At 42.4% G+C, this 17,639-nt stretch overlaps 1 protein-coding gene across 2 annotated transcripts in view; it reads right to left on the bottom strand.

Moving 5' to 3' along the window:
* Positions 1-17,639, bottom strand: part of dac (dachshund) — a 95,307-nt gene that overhangs the window by 40,818 nt on the left and 36,850 nt on the right. For both annotated transcript variants that reach the window (XM_066298038.1, XM_066298039.1), the window contains exons 3-7: positions 16,316-16,523; positions 14,319-14,378; positions 2,083-2,162; positions 1,489-1,692; positions 477-704 (exon numbers count right to left, since the gene is read on the bottom strand). In XM_066298038.1, the coding sequence (XP_066154135.1) occupies positions 477-704; positions 1,489-1,692; positions 2,083-2,162; positions 14,319-14,378; positions 16,316-16,523 (780 nt within the window). The remainder of the gene's footprint in view (positions 1-476; positions 705-1,488; positions 1,693-2,082; positions 2,163-14,318; positions 14,379-16,315; positions 16,524-17,639) is intronic.

Below are 17,639 nucleotides of genomic sequence, written 5' to 3'. Positions count from 1 at the left end.
GTGTATGTGTATGTATGTATGTATTTGTGTATATATGTATGTTTGTATTTATGTTTGTATTTATGTTTGTATGTATATATGTATGTATGTATGTGTGTGTGTGTGTGTGTGTGTGTGTGTTTATATAGACATGAATGCATGTAAACTGCCTCGAACACGAGAAGCTTTTACATAGTAGAACAATGTACAGGGTTAATACAGAACCAAAATGGTCGATATGTCCACGCTATTTTATATTACACAGTGAGATTGTACAAGACTAAGAGTTAAAAAGGAGATCAAGATACTGCAGGATTTTTTACACAAGTCACCTAACGCTCATTGAAACCAAATAAATAAATATGTACACGCTTCCTCCTCCCTATGTAAACAGACTAACGAAGTTCACTACAAACACAATTAACTTTTGTGCGTGGCCGCCAGGTACATGTAGTACTGGGCGAGGCTCAGCAAGTACACCATGTTACTATTTGTACCTTTTTCGTAGTTGATCTGCCGTTCCTGCTGGCGCGCATTGTCCGCCGCCACCTTGAGCAGACCCTGTATATTCCTGAGGAGGGTTTCGGTGGACGAGATGCCGGGATCGGGCACCGGCCCGTTGGCGTTCGCCATTGTGCTGGCTAAAGTCGAGTAATTTAGGGCGGCTTGTTGGTGGGAGTCGCTGCCGGGGGCGGCGGGAAGCGGCAGGTCACCATCGTCCATGTCTGAAAACAGGAAAAGTTCCGTCAAGAAAAAAGATGAGAGGATTGACTACCGGCATCTGACAAGTGACTCTTGGTTTTTGACAAACGACGCGTGACATATGCGTTCTGAGACGCCGACTGCGGCGCAACTTTTTCTGCATTACTAATGGCAGGATTTCATTGAAATTTCTCAAGTGACTAAACCACAATAATTCTCCGAAGATTGTCTTAAATGCGAGGAAGAATTTAACCAACAAAACTAATCCCAGCTAACATCAAGATAGAGTTAATTGCGCCTAAACGTAGCCTAAGTATTGGTTTGTACACTTGTGCATTTTGCATCAATTTTCTTTATTGCGCGACTGGGCCTTAATGGGTGTTATTATCGTTTATTTCCTACATCGACAGTACTTTTGAGTTATTACTTTACGTCAGCCGTTAATATGCCCATTTCATATGAGAATGGTTCCTGACTTATTGATTGCTCAATCGTACATCAAAGCCTGTAACTAGTTAATTATTGTCGTCTAATGGCCATCACAAGAGGGAAATTTAAAGTGCAAATTATGTTTTTTATTCGTTAATTGGCTGAGTATAATTCAGGTTAGTTATCAAAGGTGATTAATCAAGCCCGCAGAGTTGAGCCGTCAAAAGCGAGAAGAAAGAGCATGTCAAGAAGCCATCTATACCTCCTCGCTTAACAACATTCCCATGACCGAAAACAAACAAATTAGCCGGACATATTTCACGACTTCAGTCGGACGTAAATGTTGTGCAGCCATGGAAATTGTTGGTAATCACGTACCTTGATCCTTCTCCTCCTCGTCCTCGGGTTCCGAGATGTTGTCCTCATCCTCGTCCTCCACCGCCGATCTAGGGGACCGCGGAGAGGGTGGGGCGTCCGGACCATCGGCCTCACTCCCCGAATGGTCAATGTCCCCCAGGGATCCGGCACTGCCTCCCCCACTTTTTGACAGGTTCAGGACCGGACTGTGCTCAGTCGGCGAACCTGCAACAGAAGATAACACTGGGTGAAGGAAAAAACGGACTCCCGGAAATTTATCGATCTAAGTCCCACTTTTCAGGGCCATTAATTAAATCGCCTGCGAGTTAACAGCACTGGCCGGTGGTTAACTTTTTATTTATTTTGTATCGATCGCAATACGAAGGCATCCCGCTGTCAAAGCCGAAGATTAATGTAAAATATTGCGGCTTAAATTGCAAACGTTCTTCGTCTTCTTTTGCTTGTTTGGGCTTATTATTTCGGTGCGAGGAGCCTCTCGATTGCGGTTTTCGAAGCCGGAACGTCGCGGGTATTATCGGGAGGTAATGAGAGTGTCAGCGGTAAGCGAAGATTATTACACAACGGGTTATTACGCAACTTGTTCTTCAAACTTACCATTTCTGGGGCTGCTGAGGTCCCTGGGTTTCTGGTCTAGCGGTATGGGTCTCTCGGGGTCGCACCTCTCCTCCCTCAACCTGCAACAAAACGGTCCTCGTAATCTCGAATTTTATCGGGAGAAAATGGGAAAACTTAATATCAAATCCGGCATAAGTTATGAAATCGGGGCACGTACGCGTCCCGAAAGTTTCCCACTTTGATTCGAAACGGAGTAATTTGAAGGCAACCGTCAGCCGATATCAAAAGCATCTTTCGTCAAGTCGGGATACATTTATCAAGAAAACATGATACGTCACAGGAACACATGCACGATGGCTCCAGAAAACGGAAACTCGATCAATCATCGAAAACGTTTTGTATGAAATTGAAAATTTCATACGTGATAACGTTAACACACAATCAAACTTGACATGGCCAAGGGAAAGTACATCTGTTTTTCTTATTAAAGCGCTGCCAATATTCCGGGGCAGATCTCATAAATGGGGATTTGGAGGGGGGGCCGTTAATGGATCTCCGCAGGAGTCCTCAGTCTTACTTTAAGCGTTTTACGTTTGTAAATGAAAGCTTTGATGAGCCCTCCAAATGCGCTTCTCCTCCGAAATTACCCGAATGAAACAACCACATCAAATCATCCTTTTTGGCTCGTAAAACCGCCACACCCTCAAAACGCTTATTTTTTCGTCTCCTAATTCGCTAAAATCGTATCTCCACACCAAGTCCACACCTGAGGTCCCGAGTTGGGAGTAATAAGCTGAAATTGTAGCAATAGCTTCCTGCACCCCTCCCGCACCTCTCCCCGGTGGATGGAGCTCTTAATGTTGTTCTCCCGCGGTCTTAGCGGGCGGCTTAAAATATTCATCGTCAGTCAGGACGTCTCTAAAAGCATTTGGCCATTAAAAAATTAAGCGATGGCTTTCTATTACATTACGTATTATTTTATGCGCTTCGCCGCGAGGTAAATGGAGAAAGAAATCGAAATTAAGAACGACTTTTATTACTTCTCGTTAGAGGGGAAGGATGCCCCCTTCCTCGCACACTAAACCGAATTTAGAGCAAGTGCTCGAAAAGTCCACCCCGCTGACGGTCACTTAGAGTCGTAAAATCGCCTGAGAACCAACATCAGAACACTTTAAATTCGGAATTCACCACTCGAAAGTATCAAATAATTCAAAAACGCCCGGACTAAGGACGCAGTTGAAAACAGATTAGTCGCCCAACACACAGGTGGCGCGTCAGTAGAATGTGACACATTACCTTACCGTCATAAGCTGATGAGACGTTTACATATATCGGCCGCATAATTCCCGGTGCCGCTCATATGAGTAGAGATGGGCCAATCTCGATGGCTCGTTTCAGCGTCGATACTAGAGCCTTCGGCTTCCGTGGAAGCCACTTTGCCAAGCGTGACAAGAGTCGAAAATTACGGTATTATCTGGGATTTTTCTGTATGAACAAACGCGATGACTACTGCAACGCAGGCCATTATCTTTCTTCGGTTTCGAATAACACCGATGTTCGTAGCCATCCTTCTTAAATTACTCCTAAACAATCTCCCTGAGGAGTTCGTCGAGCCCGACCCACCATCCATCGCCGCAACAATAATTAATCCGCATGTAAATAATTATAAAGAATCATATTTTAGAAACAAAAGTTGGTCGTTACGGGGAGGGTCGTTAGTGTCAGGGATGTCGGTGCCCCCCTTGACAGTTGACACTCGATACGCGATGCATTTGTCTTTTGTTTGGGTTCGGAGTAGGGGGAATTAATTAATTTTTCCCGCGACGTATTATTTAGGTATAAAGGTGCAGGTTTCGTTTAATGTCCAATAAAGTCGGAATTTTAAAAAGTCGCTCCCGGTGCAGAAGGGGCGACACCTGGATATGCCATCAATGTTCGGATTCGACGTTTCTTTTTGTTAATTAAATGATTTTCGGTATTTATTGCCGGTAAACGCGGGCGAGTACGAGCCTGCGTTATTAAGAAACGAGCAAGATATTCCCGTCTCATTGTTTCTTTTCCAGTAGTTTAACCCTTGCTTTGATGTAATCATTGCCCCTCTCGTCGACTTGTTTCATTATTATTTCATTATTTTCATTTCAGTTGCAGACGCGTTGTTTAATATTCTTCGGCGTAATGGGGAATTGAGGGAGAGGCGAGATTGATAAAATTTCAGGTAAAGGGTGGAGATGCTCCTTATTAAATAACTTTTCAATTGATATTAATGACTCGTGGATTATCCGCATGTAGACTAGTGAACGAGATTTCAAGACCGTGAAACGGGCGAATAATCCTTTATTAAAAATAACCCACCGAAAAAGTATTAAATATCAATCCTACGGTCGGGCTACAAAGAAATGAACCCGTGCGACACTCTTCATTTCGGAAAACAAACACTCTGGAAATTTTAATTAACGCTAGATCCAGGACTTAAATTCGGACGGACACTGAGAATCCCCTCAAACCCTTGCCCGTTCTGGAACGAGGGCCATTCTCCTAAAATTAACACATTCATTATCACCCGCAGGGCCGTTCGCTTAAAAAGTAATAATACGCGAACACGAAAAAGGAAAAGAGGATCCTCCCAAGGACAATAAATTTAAATTTATCTTATTGCAGTTATTCGCCGAGAAGAGCAAATTGAAAATGATTGCAGGAGCATATCGTATAAGAAGTCATAAAGGCTTGTCTGCCTATAGAGGGAGTTTTAGCGGCATTATTTGATTTTACATATTATTTGTTATTCCTTATGGAATGGTTTTATGGCCCCGCAATTTATCACCTGCTTTATTGCCTCAAAGCGGTTTGGCGAAAGACGATTCCCTGGAACCATCAAATTTACGAGTCGCCACTTTGTTGCACCTACAGTTAAGCGACTCTATAGTTCATCCAAATATTGAAAAAATTAGTCATTCACATAGTCCACGCAAAAAAATTAGTAAAACATCTCTGGACCCCTGACAAACCATCCAGTGGTCCAACATATTGAAAATTTTCAAATATTGAATCCTTCGTAAGTATCAACATGCTTTTCATATACAGTTTCTTTTATTTTTTTCATACAGGATCCTAGTAAATGCTTGTTTTTTTTTAATTATTATTTAATCAAGAATTTATTCAGATACCCGTTCGATACCCAAGTGGAATCAATCTTTGCAGGCACCAGATAGTTTCCGGTTATTTTCGAATGTAAGTTATGTAGCGGACTCGTAATACCACAAGGTCAACATCTTGCATCTTCATGTGGTCATCTGCATTTGTATGCATTTTATCTTGTCCACACATTATCCCATATATGGACGACTGGCGTCATGGACCCAGGGATGAGGGAGTCAATGCGGTTTTTGATTTCGGCCATTCAGCAACACCTTCGACTACTGTAATCGTGATGCACATGCAAATGCATTGCGATTGCAGCGTGTGATGACTAATTTCTTTAATATTTAGAAGGAGTACAGATTCATCTTCACACAATACACAAATTCGTAATAAGAGGAAAACTGAAGTCGGTCATTTGTCAGCAGGAGTAGCAGCTGCGAAATTCCGACGCTGCAGCGTTTTAATTCAGTTAGCGGACGCGTTTTTGGGTCGCTTTAAAAATCATCAGCCTGTCTACATTTGTTATCCTGTAATAAGAAAAAAGTGTGCAGGGGGAACACGCCCTCTTCATATACACTGAACTGTCTTCATGCATTGCCAAATTTCGAGATACAACTGCCTCATTTATAAACGACATGTGGCCTTGTTAAGGGTGAGAAGGCCCTTTTTGCCGCTCTAAACGCAATAAAATTTAATAATTAGTTTAATTAATCCAGAAAAAAGTTGCATTTATTTGCAGTTAATTTTCACGACGCGGTTGTCTTTTTTTTTAAGGGGGGGGGGGGGGGTGAAATCCTGACGTGGGCTGATCAAAATTTAATTACGTTTCGGGGCAATTAGCGACCAATCAGGACAAGTCGCGAACAGGAGAGTTATTAAATAATGATTAGCAGCGCTTACTGTTAGATGCTAATCACCCTCTGGTTATGAGGACTCAATATTAATTTCTTGTATTTCGGGCCGCCGGATTCCTGGCAAGATTTTCCACTGGGATGAGTTTTGATTTCGCGCCAGGACTGTAATTAACGAATTTCATTGATACGAACGCAGCTGCAGTGCGAGCGCTAATCAGAGGCAGCCAGAGGAAATAGACCTCATTTCCGCACTCAGTTCTTACGCCCATGGTGGGTTTTTTTACTTCCGCGTAGGGAGGATTCTGAAACCGTCTTCAATCGGCAAAATTACAAATTCGTCCGAGTCTCGCATCGGGACCTAGTTCGGCACACCACTGGAGAAAATTGATACTCAACCTCCCATTGGGGTTTTAGCTAAGAGACTTTCGGCATTGCGTGCGCTTGTTGCCTTAATTAAAACAAGGCATATCTTGGTTTACAAAAGGTATTAGTTTCCATTCGTACAAACCTTGGGAATTTCGGCTACTAATGCGTGATAAAAAGGTCGAATATCAAAGGGAAAATTGCTGTCATTTGCAAATTTAATTTGGCCGGCAGCCACGGAATAACAGCGGTTTAACACCTGCCCAATGCTACTGTATGCGCATTACGTATGGCAGCAATAATTAATCATTTTTTGCCCTCTGTGATGTTTCACTTTGCTTCCTCCAGGAAATACCACGAATTATCAGGTATTAATCAAAAAAAAGAAATTTACATGTATGACCTCCTTAAGCATCATCACGGTTTTTACTTGTTTCCCATCGTGCGGGCACCACATACCGCTTTTTTGCTATTAAAGTGAGTTAGGAAACTTAATAGTACTGCACGTTCGATTCGAATGGCCTCTTTTGTCCCGAAGCTGATAGGTGCCGAAATGTGAAGAAAAAACATACGTTTAGAATAGGTAATTATCTTGATAAAATAAGGGGGAACGCCCATCGGCCATTCTCTCGTTGAGTTATTACAATCGGAATTCAATCGAATAGCGCCGACTATAGCGGCTACCGTTTCATATTCAGATTCCTATCAGCGCCGGTTCGCGTTTTAAATTGTGTCTATGACTAATCAAAAATGCGATGAAAGCGGCCAGGGCAGGACTGAGTGCTTCCAAAATGCAACCTGCGGAGGTACTTGCGACAGGGGATGATTTTCGGGCTTGATTCTCAGCTGGGGAAATCACAGAATAGATTTTTCGCGAAAATTATTACGAGACCGAATATTTAAGTATCCCTAAGAATACCGCCTCTAACGCCATATAAATGCTTCGTCAACTTTAAGCGGTGAGAAATTAGGAACCCCGTCACTTGTGGCACCCTCTGTATGCGGCTCAAACAAACCACCTGCCTTTCGCCACCTCCTTGGCCAGGACATTCATGGGTATTTTTACGGCATATCACCCAAAAGAAAATAATCGCGGTGATTTATTCAATTCAAGGACACCTCTTGTAACCGAAGTCTTAGAAAGTCTGAATGAGAGGTTAAAAGGGTCTGGAAGATCCAATTCGAGAAGCATCCACATAAACGGAATTAGCTTAGAAATGGCGTTTAATTTAGAGTCAAACTGCAAGGAGCGAAATAATTGGATCTCCGAGATTGCGTTAGGACCTCTTAGAGCCGTTTCAAATAGATTCTTATCGTCTTCGGAGCGCTTTAACTCTATTCTGATTAGTCCTTTAATAGTTTTCGGAGTCACACAATACAAGGTTTGGCTTTATGTCCTCGTACCTTGTTCGGTCATTACGTTGGGGCGCTAATTCCATTCTCCACCGTACATTCGAACGGGGCTGACGCAAGGATATGCATAAATTATGCCGGCATGAATATTGGAGCGGCGCCCATCCTTGGGCAAATATGGAATAATGATGTTTCCACGGTAATGCGGGATATGTTGGGTAAACACGAAGGCCGCAAAAAGGTGGTTTTCCGCAAGGAAATGGACTCAACGCCCCATGTTGACTTAACATTACGAATGGATGGACTGACCGGTGAGGGCGCCGTCTCTCCGCAAATAATAATCTCCGTTTTCAAACAAAGTTTAAATGGCACCGAGACTTTAATTCAGCCTCCGGCTAATTAATCCACTTAAAGGCAAGCTTTCTCCACTGGAACGGGAATAATGCAAGGACCCCGGAACGTCTTAGCCTCTCTCCTCTAATCTAATATTATAATTGTATTTTACGAAATGTTGTGCCTTGTTAACAAATACCCGGGCTGAAGTCGGGAAAGCAACAGTGAAGTCTCCTCCGGGATACATAAGAAGCTCATTTCCGGACTTGCAGAGGTACAGTAATTAGCGAATCATGTCTCTCCCCTCTCGAAGTTTCTGAGCAGCAAAAAGGCCGAAGGTTATAAATCTGACAAATAAAACTCCTTTCACCCTCGGAATCGAACCCCGCCGATTCGATTTGAAAAGCAAACTAAATCCACTTAAAAACGTGCTGACTTCTGCTTTTCAAGGGCCGGATTTTTGTTGGAATATGTAAATTCCGACTTGAAATGTCGTCCATCATTCGCAGGCGATGGTGGAATTTATACCTTTTTGAGTCTTTTCAGTGTCGCATTATCGGGGTTTTTTTTGTCCAACACACAGATCGAACGGAGAAATTATTATGGAGATTACTACTGTTGATCTGTCATTTTAATGGCCCGGCAGTTTAGATCTGCGGGTTCTGATATTGTCCCTCGTACGTGTCAGATTAAGGTTTTAATGAGAAGCAGAAGATCGTCTTTGGAATTTATTAAATGGCGCGAATTAGCTACGCGCCACCGGTCATGCACCTTCCGTCAGGAACATTTCGGTTTGTCCAAAAACAATTCGACTTCGGATTAAACCGAAGTTCTAATTCGTTAGAAAACTGAGAAAAACGTAGATAAAATGGCGTCCAGTGCCCCAGTGCCACATTTAAAATTTCGCGACTACACAAGAGCTTCAGTGTATTTATTAAAATTCATCGTTTTGACAGGCAAAAACTACCTATTAAGAGAGAGAGAGAGAGAGAGAGAGAGAGAGAGAGAGAGAGAGAGAGTGACGCATCATCGCGCAAGACCAAAATTGAAAGTGCGCTCGCGTTGAGACTAATCCGACCATAATTTTCTCACATGTTTTCATAACCTTTCTAAAGGAGACTTTGACATCTGTAAGTTTACTAAAGTTTCATTGAATTAGAGTCGTTAGGAGGGTTTTAGATTGTTTGCTGTTCTTTCAAACTACTGTTAATTTGGCATTTAATAAAGGAACAAAACACTCTGGATAATTAGTCAAAACAAAGCGGTGTTACGTCTCGCGGAGGGCGGGTGGTATAGACGGACGGGCCTTCTGGGGGGAGCGGAGGGTAAAAAGACATCTTCCCTTAATAAAGGTGATACACAGTAGCAGTATTACATCCGCGTTATTATTAAAATGAGGCGATTAATCATTCTGGAATGACAGGCCTGAACCCTGGATGTCACCGTATCCACTGTCAGCCACAGCGAGTTCGGTTGAAATAATAAAGCCGTCGAAATCGGCATCCAGGGTTGCTTCAAAAGAAGACTTAATCGTGCATTTTTGTATAAATAACTTCTTGGTGTTGTTGCATCACGTGAGGGAGAAGCTTGGTATCATCCTCCACAGCTCCCTTTTTAAACGCAGGATGACTCCTGTTTTGTTTGAATAGGACTCCGTATACCGTTTCTGTTTTGCGTTTTGCGGGCGATAAGAGCCGCCGTCCTCGGTTAATTAATCTTCATATTGCATTCTTGGATTGTTCTCCCAGATTTGCTGATGAGAGGGCGATGACTGGCCGGATTTCGCGACTGTGATGGGAACAGAGAAAACCGAAATGATATAAAAGCCAATGAAGACACATTTAATATCGTCCTCGACGTTTTTAAAATCGAACCCCCTGTTGGACTAATCAGCCGTTTTTCCACGACTGGTTTCGGATTACCCGGTCCTTGGGACAAGGGTTTGATTCGGTTTTCAGTCAAATTAGACGAATTTCTTTGGGAGTCGGAACGGCTTTGGTATGCTTCGTTAATCCGCGTATACGAAACTCGATATCTCTCGCTGTTCCTCGATCGATTTTCGGACCAGTGGAGGATAAGCGAATTTGTCGCTTTACACTACATCCGAATTACTCATTTTTTGTATATTCACGTACATTCAACGGCCAGAAAAGTGCTAAGTGCGTACAACAAAATGGCGACCAGTTTAATTGGTCTTGACGTTGACAAAGTCCGACAACTGGACGCGCGTCAGCCGTCTTATTTGACAAGGTGTGAAACTTGTGAACAAGGCGGCAACGTTATATCTAGTGCTATTGTCATTTTTTCGTGCACTTACCCGATATTGATTTTTAGACCGGTAGATGAAAAAGACTTGTTTCGCCCACTCGTTTTTTGTGCAATCCCACTTGAACATGTATATTAGACAGAAACAAGAACGAAACCCCCATAACCGGCTTCTCCGGCAGATTTATGGTAACATGCAAATGCGCCAATTAGTTAATTATTGTTATTGACAATTCGCGTGCGTCAGACTTTTAAGCGGAACGTCCCGATATAAATAAAATGGATCGTAACATCGGTGGCTACTGCTGCGCCACGGCCCTTTAATATGTCCGTCATCTGAAATAAAAAGACCGCGATATGAATCACTTTTTGAGCCGAAGAAGTAGCGTGATCCTGAACTCATCACGCGACTGAAGAAGAAGAAATCCCAGAAATAATTCACGCATGTACCGTGCGTCTGGGTACAGGATTTATCGACTGAGTGTGTAACGAGAGCACTTTATGAGGCCGCAATTAATTCTCACCAAAAGGAAATAAATCAGGAAATCGCTCGGATATAATTCGGAGCTCCGACAACCCTTCCGGGACGAGTTCATCGAGCCCCCTCGATTAGCAATGGTAAAAATGCGACGGCACGTAACAGAATGTCGCGACTCATCCGCCATTACAAATCATGATCGTCACTAAGCCAGGATCAAGTTTAAACCCCCAGATTCGGGCCCAGCTTTGATATATGAATCCGCACTCGAATTTGTCAATATTACCGGCATATTTGGATATTCCTGGAATGAGTGACGTATCATGGAAAACAGGTATGTCGCATCAGGAGCAACTTCAATTTTCGATCACCTCATCTCATTTTCCTTTAAATACTTGGACATCAGAAACTTTTTGTGAGTTATGACACTTTTTGAGACACTTCTAAAATATCCGGCGGATTTTATACCGACGTGCATTTAATACAGAAGTTCATGAAACGCAGGCAAAATGATGTCCGAGTTATAACAGTTTTGGCATTGCCATATTCTAAGTTACACGGCTATTGAGGGCACATAATGAGCGATTTATGTCAATAGTTGACACGTAAATTACTTAATAAGGGCGGCACGGGAAATGTAGCAATTTTGCGATTATCCAATCGGACACCATTTCATCGTATGTTTTCGTTAATTTTCTAATAAGAAGTTCGATTTAAACGAGTATACGCTCAACATTTGAGTGATTTTCAAATATCTCGCAGTAGGATTTGATGGGGTCAATTATCATCCAAATAACAGAACAAACACTGAGAATTAGAAATGTCAGCAATTCCTTTTTCATCTACGCATCCAGTCATATCAGCGTAATCGATGCGATCTCAACAACCCAATATATCCAAATTAAGGGGTGGAAAGTAGCACGCGGCGCTTCGTCCCCTTTGTCTCCGAAATTGCCTTTTAAATCCGCATTTAAATAATAAAATGAGAAAAAAGACAAATTTCGTCCGCCTCTCCGAGGACTGCTTTACAAGTCATCAAGAGTTGTCGCGGCTCGAATTTAAGAAGTCCCGGCGACATTAAAAACCCAGAAATGACATGCCGGATGACAAATGATCAAGCCCAGCGGCGCTCCGTTTGTGAAGTGAAATAAGCAATCTTTCAAAACAAACGAGACAAATTCCTAACCTGAACTAACCTGAACTAACCTGTCCCTACGTCGCCAAAGCATCGGATTGCTAATGAGACGTGATCTTGGTGTTAAATAGTTCTTTAAAGTTTCGCGTTGTGGTACCGCACTGGTGGAAATTTGCTCTGGGGAAGGTGTGGGGAGGCCACTAGGGTCCGCGATTTGAATAAAAAATAACATCCGCGAAAGTTAATAATGGAAACGTGATGCGAAATCTGATTTCACGCTCCGGCTTTTTATTTTAAAGGTGCGCGATTAGTTTTTGACAACGGAAATACCCCCAAATTGGGGTTTATGTTCGCAGAAAAAGACCCTTTCCTCCCCTTCGATAGTCTTTTTCCTGTGCTGCTAAGTTTTTTCGCATTCGGAGTGAGGGCGTGGGCAGGTCAACAGAGAGCTCGAATTGGTTTATTTGTTTAATTAAAGATGAACCGCAAGTACAAGTCCAACAAGCGAGGTTTTAATTAAAATACACGGGTATTTTAATGCCACAGACGCATGATAAATCGGTTACATATTAAATAAATTATTTCAAGGTAATCAGACACCATTTTTTCTCTTTCTCACTCGGCGTATTTTAAATCTTCCCGTCTATAAAGTTATGATAATTCGAGGCGCAGCCGTAGAGGTATAATAAGCATCGCCGGACAAGAAACATGGCTCAGCTTTTGTCAAAATTAAAAATCAATTAATAACGCGTATATATCCCACGTAATTGAGGAAATAAATCATCGTGACAGATATATTACGTTTCTTTATTTTGAGATTCGTCGATAATTATTATCTTTCTATCTTCAAAGGTATCGGGCGTAGCAAGAAAAAACCGTATTATGCTTATTAGCCTTAACAAGAGAGCATCGTGTTGCCTGTCAGGCCCTGATGATGAAAGAGACTCATTTCATGGACCGTTCGGCTCTGTTTTCGTCTCATTTGTCTCTAATTAATCTACGAGCGTCGACACTTTTAGTTTTTTTCCTTTACGTCTTGTTAATTTTCACGCGTAGCCAATCAACGACTCGAAACCAATTTGTCAAGGCACATTTTGTCACTTTCAAAATTGGTTTTCCATAGTTTTCTCCGCCAATATTTCCCGAAACAACTTGACGTGTTGTCACGCAGTGAAATGTATGTACGCGGGGTGAACCAGTTTATTGGATTTTTCATCGATTTGGATTATGAAATTATCCTTTCACAAAATGGAATGACATTGGGACGGATTACAAGCACGAAAAGTACGAAAGGCAAATTTTACACGTAAGACTCAATTGCTTGTCAAGTATACTTTTTTCAAAAATAGTCTTAATACGGACCTGCGCGGCTCTGTTTTCATAGACCGAAACCTGACAGAGTGCGACAGAACGTCGAGTGCCTGAGAGCATCTCGCTTCAATCCACGCACTCGCCATCCCATCGAACTCGGATGAGTTCGGGTCGACGTTCGTCCAACAAGGCCGCACGAGCCTCTATTTGACAGCAACGCGTAATGCTATTCTCAACATGATAAAATTCCTCCTTAGATTCTTCAACGACAGAATAATCTTCTAGTTGACTTCAAATAACGCGTAACTCTATACGAAAACGATATTAGTTATTAATTTAACCTCCAGGGATAACCAAACTGCGTGCTAGAACTTCATAAAGCCCGCAGTTATAGTGGTTGGTTTTATTTACAGGGCCACACTTGGGGGTGTTCCGTTAATAGAAAATCTTACAAGGGCATTACATAAATCTGTCACGAGAATTATATGATTTCTCATTGTCCCTATTGTGGCAGCCGGATTGGATTATATATCTCGTGGTGATGACGTGGAACTGGGCCGCTTTAACCTCTTCTGCCGTGGTTTATTGCTTCGCCGGGATTAGGGAGGAATTATCTTCCGGAGGTGTAATTGAATTTTATAATCGAAAGGTAATTTATTAATACGTCACAGTTATCATCGAATCTCAAACTATTAATATCCATCCGGCAGGAGCAGTGCCAGCAGCTCCATCAGCATCTGCAGCGAGCAGGAGGCAAAGAAATATTCGCCTTGTCTAGCTAATTGGCCGGGTCCGTGTCTCGACTGAAATTCATTAATTTTCGGGGGCCTTAATTCGAATTTGAGTCCCGGGCCGGCGTTTTGTTAATTCCGTTTCCCGTTAATCGCTCGGACAGTTCCGGATTTCGTTTACGCCTCGACCGTTTATTTACTTTAAATTTAATTGTAAATAAATCTGCGTCGGTTTTTGTTTTCATTATCTGCCTGAAGAAACGAGCCCCCGGGGGACCAGACAAACGGCTTCAACCCTACCGAGAAAAACTTACCTTTCCAGATGTTTGACGATGTCTTCGTAGGCTGCCCTGCAGTTCTCCCAAATGCCAGATCTGAAACAAATTTAAAAAACCCTTAATTTATTTCCTTCGCTTTTGGCGGGAAGCAGCTCACTGCCCCATACGATATAAAATTTGCAAACAAGCCCTTCTCCTCCATTCCATCATTATTTACTTAAACCTCTCCTTTGGAGCCCCGGAATCCGTCTTTCGCACGCGAAACTAATTTTCCTCCTAATCCCGGAATGTTTGTCGCATTAAATATTGCATAAACTCGAAACTACTTTCGACTCCGGGAGGCAGATCTTTGAACTTAAATCCGGGAGCTCGTTGAGTGTGACACGTAAAGGGGGCGGGAGCTGGATTAGGTGGACGATGCGCCGCCGTTTTCGGATAAACGCCGCCATTTATAACTTCGCAACCGAAGCTTAGCGTCATTAGTTTGCCGCCACCAGGACTAATGACCCGGGTTTAGTGTGACCGCGTCTTTAATTTCTCATAGTGCATAATGAACATGATGATGATGTCACATTGAACGACATGTTTGTACTTGAGGGGCACATTTTCGGACTGGTCCAAAATTCGTTTGGAGAACTGCGCATTGAATTAACGTCAAAAATTGCATAAAGTTCATACTATCAAATGTTAAACATTCCAGAACATGCGTCATTTTGACGTCATTCAAAGACAGAGTTGCTTTAGTGGATTTCAAGAATCGACTCCCAGGTCTATTAATCAGAATTACTGAAAACCCGTTCTTCAGTCTATGAGAAAATAGTTTTTTTTTTGACATTTTTGAAGAATTCTAAGCATAAAACATGTGTAAAACATGCATGTACAATAATGTAAGCAAAACGTATAAAACACGTATCGTGGGGCGGTTGCCATGGTTATATGCTAATCTATCAGCGTAACTCAGCTGGACACTGTTGACTTATGGGTATAGGAGTAGAAACATGGATTTTAATAAATGCTTAAGTGACAACTTAAGACCTTAAAAAAGTGGCGTATCGTGGGCCATCTATCGACGCAGTCTAGCAACCGTGGCAATGTGTTGAGAACGAATTGGGCATCCCCCGAACCCAGACTCCGGAACATAAAGTGCGAAAGCTTTAAAGAGAACACCAATACGTCATCGTTTTGCCACACCCACACCAGTTAGTTAAACGAGAATATTATGACAGTGCGGTGATCTTCTCAAGGTGTTCCAACTCGACCTGCACTTTTCGTTTTGTTTTTCGGATAATGAGAGGATCCACTTGTAACATAATATAATGGACAAAAAACCATTACAACTGTAACACAATATTTGATCATTTCCACTTCTTTAGCAAGACACGGGGTGTTAAAAAAAAATTACTTTTCCTTCTCGCACGTTTAACGTAAATTTAAACAGAAATGCAAATATCAAGCAGTGAGCGGTCAGTGTCGCACTAGATAAATATTTGGGGTAGTGAAAGAGGAACCACAGGACTTTCGCGTTCACCATTCCCTCTCGACGTCCGATCTCTGATGTTCCACATACAGAATGTACAGGATCCGTTTTTGCATCAGCTGTTTTTACATTTGCCACCTATTCTTGTTTCGATATTCCATCCATCAACAACTGACCTGTTCCGGCGTAAAGAGCCCTTGGGGCTGGAAACCGAAGGGGCACGAAGAAGTAAGAGAAAAGGGGCTCGTTGGCACTAGTTCTTGTTTACACTCGGAATCGGTTGTAGTCGTCATTATCATTTCAGCACTGGCCTGGTAATTAAAATGCAAATCTGTTGAAACGAATGCGTGTACACGTCACGACGAAGCGCCGTCATTAATTCTCCAGGTAGACTCGCTTTGTCTGTTTTCTTCTTCGAACCACTCGGTGCTATTCTAACAATACGATTACGACGTTAGCGGTGCTCCACCGACGCGATTTCGGTTTTAATTAGAGGCATCTCTTCGAACTTAATCATCAGCATTGTTTCAACTAAAAGATGCGAATGAGTCATTACCTGGCGATCGCCTCCATGGTGGGCATTCCCTGGTTCTTGATGATGGAACCATCGTGTCGACTCAGGTTATGGGGCATGGCAGGTGATAGGAGGGCTGAGTGCGCCGCCGCTGGATGTGGTAGTTGCATAAACTGCATATGGCTCAGATGGGGAGGATGATTGTAGCCGTTGGCCAGCAGGGGGGATTTTTCCAGTCGCGCCATGTCCGCTGAAACAGGAAAAAATTCTTTCATTCCGAAACTATTTTTAATAATTTCACGGTACGTAATAACTGAAATTTGATTGACCATCAACAAATGAGGCACAAAAAACGGAATTCCATTATTTCTGCGATTGGTTTCTCTTACAGCAAACGGAACTTTCATGTATATTGTTATTTTAATGGAGCCGACACACCTTCGAACAGAACATAATTTATTATGTCGATATCGATTTTGTATCTAATTAGTTTTTTCTCGAAATTTCAAATTAAAACCATTTCTTACTAAAACTATTATTTCAGTAACATGCTGTTATGCCTATAGTTCTAATTGCGTGTGTGTTCAGACTTTTCCCAAAATCGATTTGGCAATTTTATACATTTAATAACGAAATAATGGAGGTTTCCACAATTTTTGGGCTCGTTGCGACCTCACGACACCTACAAAACCAGCAACTATGACAGGAAGGCCATAAATCCAAATCTACAAACTAGAGTAACTACACACGTGTCGGTACCCGAACATCGAATGAAAAACACCGTTGATCAAATTTAACGTGGGGCGCAGCAGATATGCGCTGTGCGGAATTTTCGACCTGCGCGAGCTTCACCTCTGAGCAACTTCACTTCCGATCGATTGCGGAAGATTAACGTTAACGGGAAACTTCTCGTCAGTATGCAACATCGCCGTTACCCTACCAAATTGACCAATCTCCCTCGTATACGCTTCACATTTAATCCTGAACGAAACCGAATGCAAAACCGGGTAATAACTCACAATTTTCCAAAGTTATCAAAAATAACACGTAACCAGTGACCGCTTCCGGTCGAGCTCCATTGGCTCGTGTTCCACGATCTGAAGCTCCGATAGCAAGTAAATACAATTTATTTGCCCATTTTTGTATGGAGTTTGTAATTGCCCGAAAACACGGCAGGCCGCAACTCCTAAATGACACAGAACTCTATTAAAGTCAGCTTTTACTATCTGGACGTAGTTTCATTAACAGAAATATAAACAGAGCCATTAAAGTAGAGATCAAACGAACGTATAGGGCATTCGGGCAATAAAACCCTAATCATCGGCCAATGCTAATAACGAGTCTGTTTTGGCCTCGTCGACTCTGA

The sequence above is a fragment of the Euwallacea fornicatus genome, chromosome 30 (assembly GCF_040115645.1).
Source record: "Euwallacea fornicatus isolate EFF26 chromosome 30, ASM4011564v1, whole genome shotgun sequence".
Lineage (NCBI taxonomy): Eukaryota > Metazoa > Arthropoda > Insecta > Coleoptera > Curculionidae > Euwallacea > Euwallacea fornicatus.
Note: the sequence above shows the minus strand (reverse complement) of the source record. Positions and strands in the feature narration are given on the sequence as shown.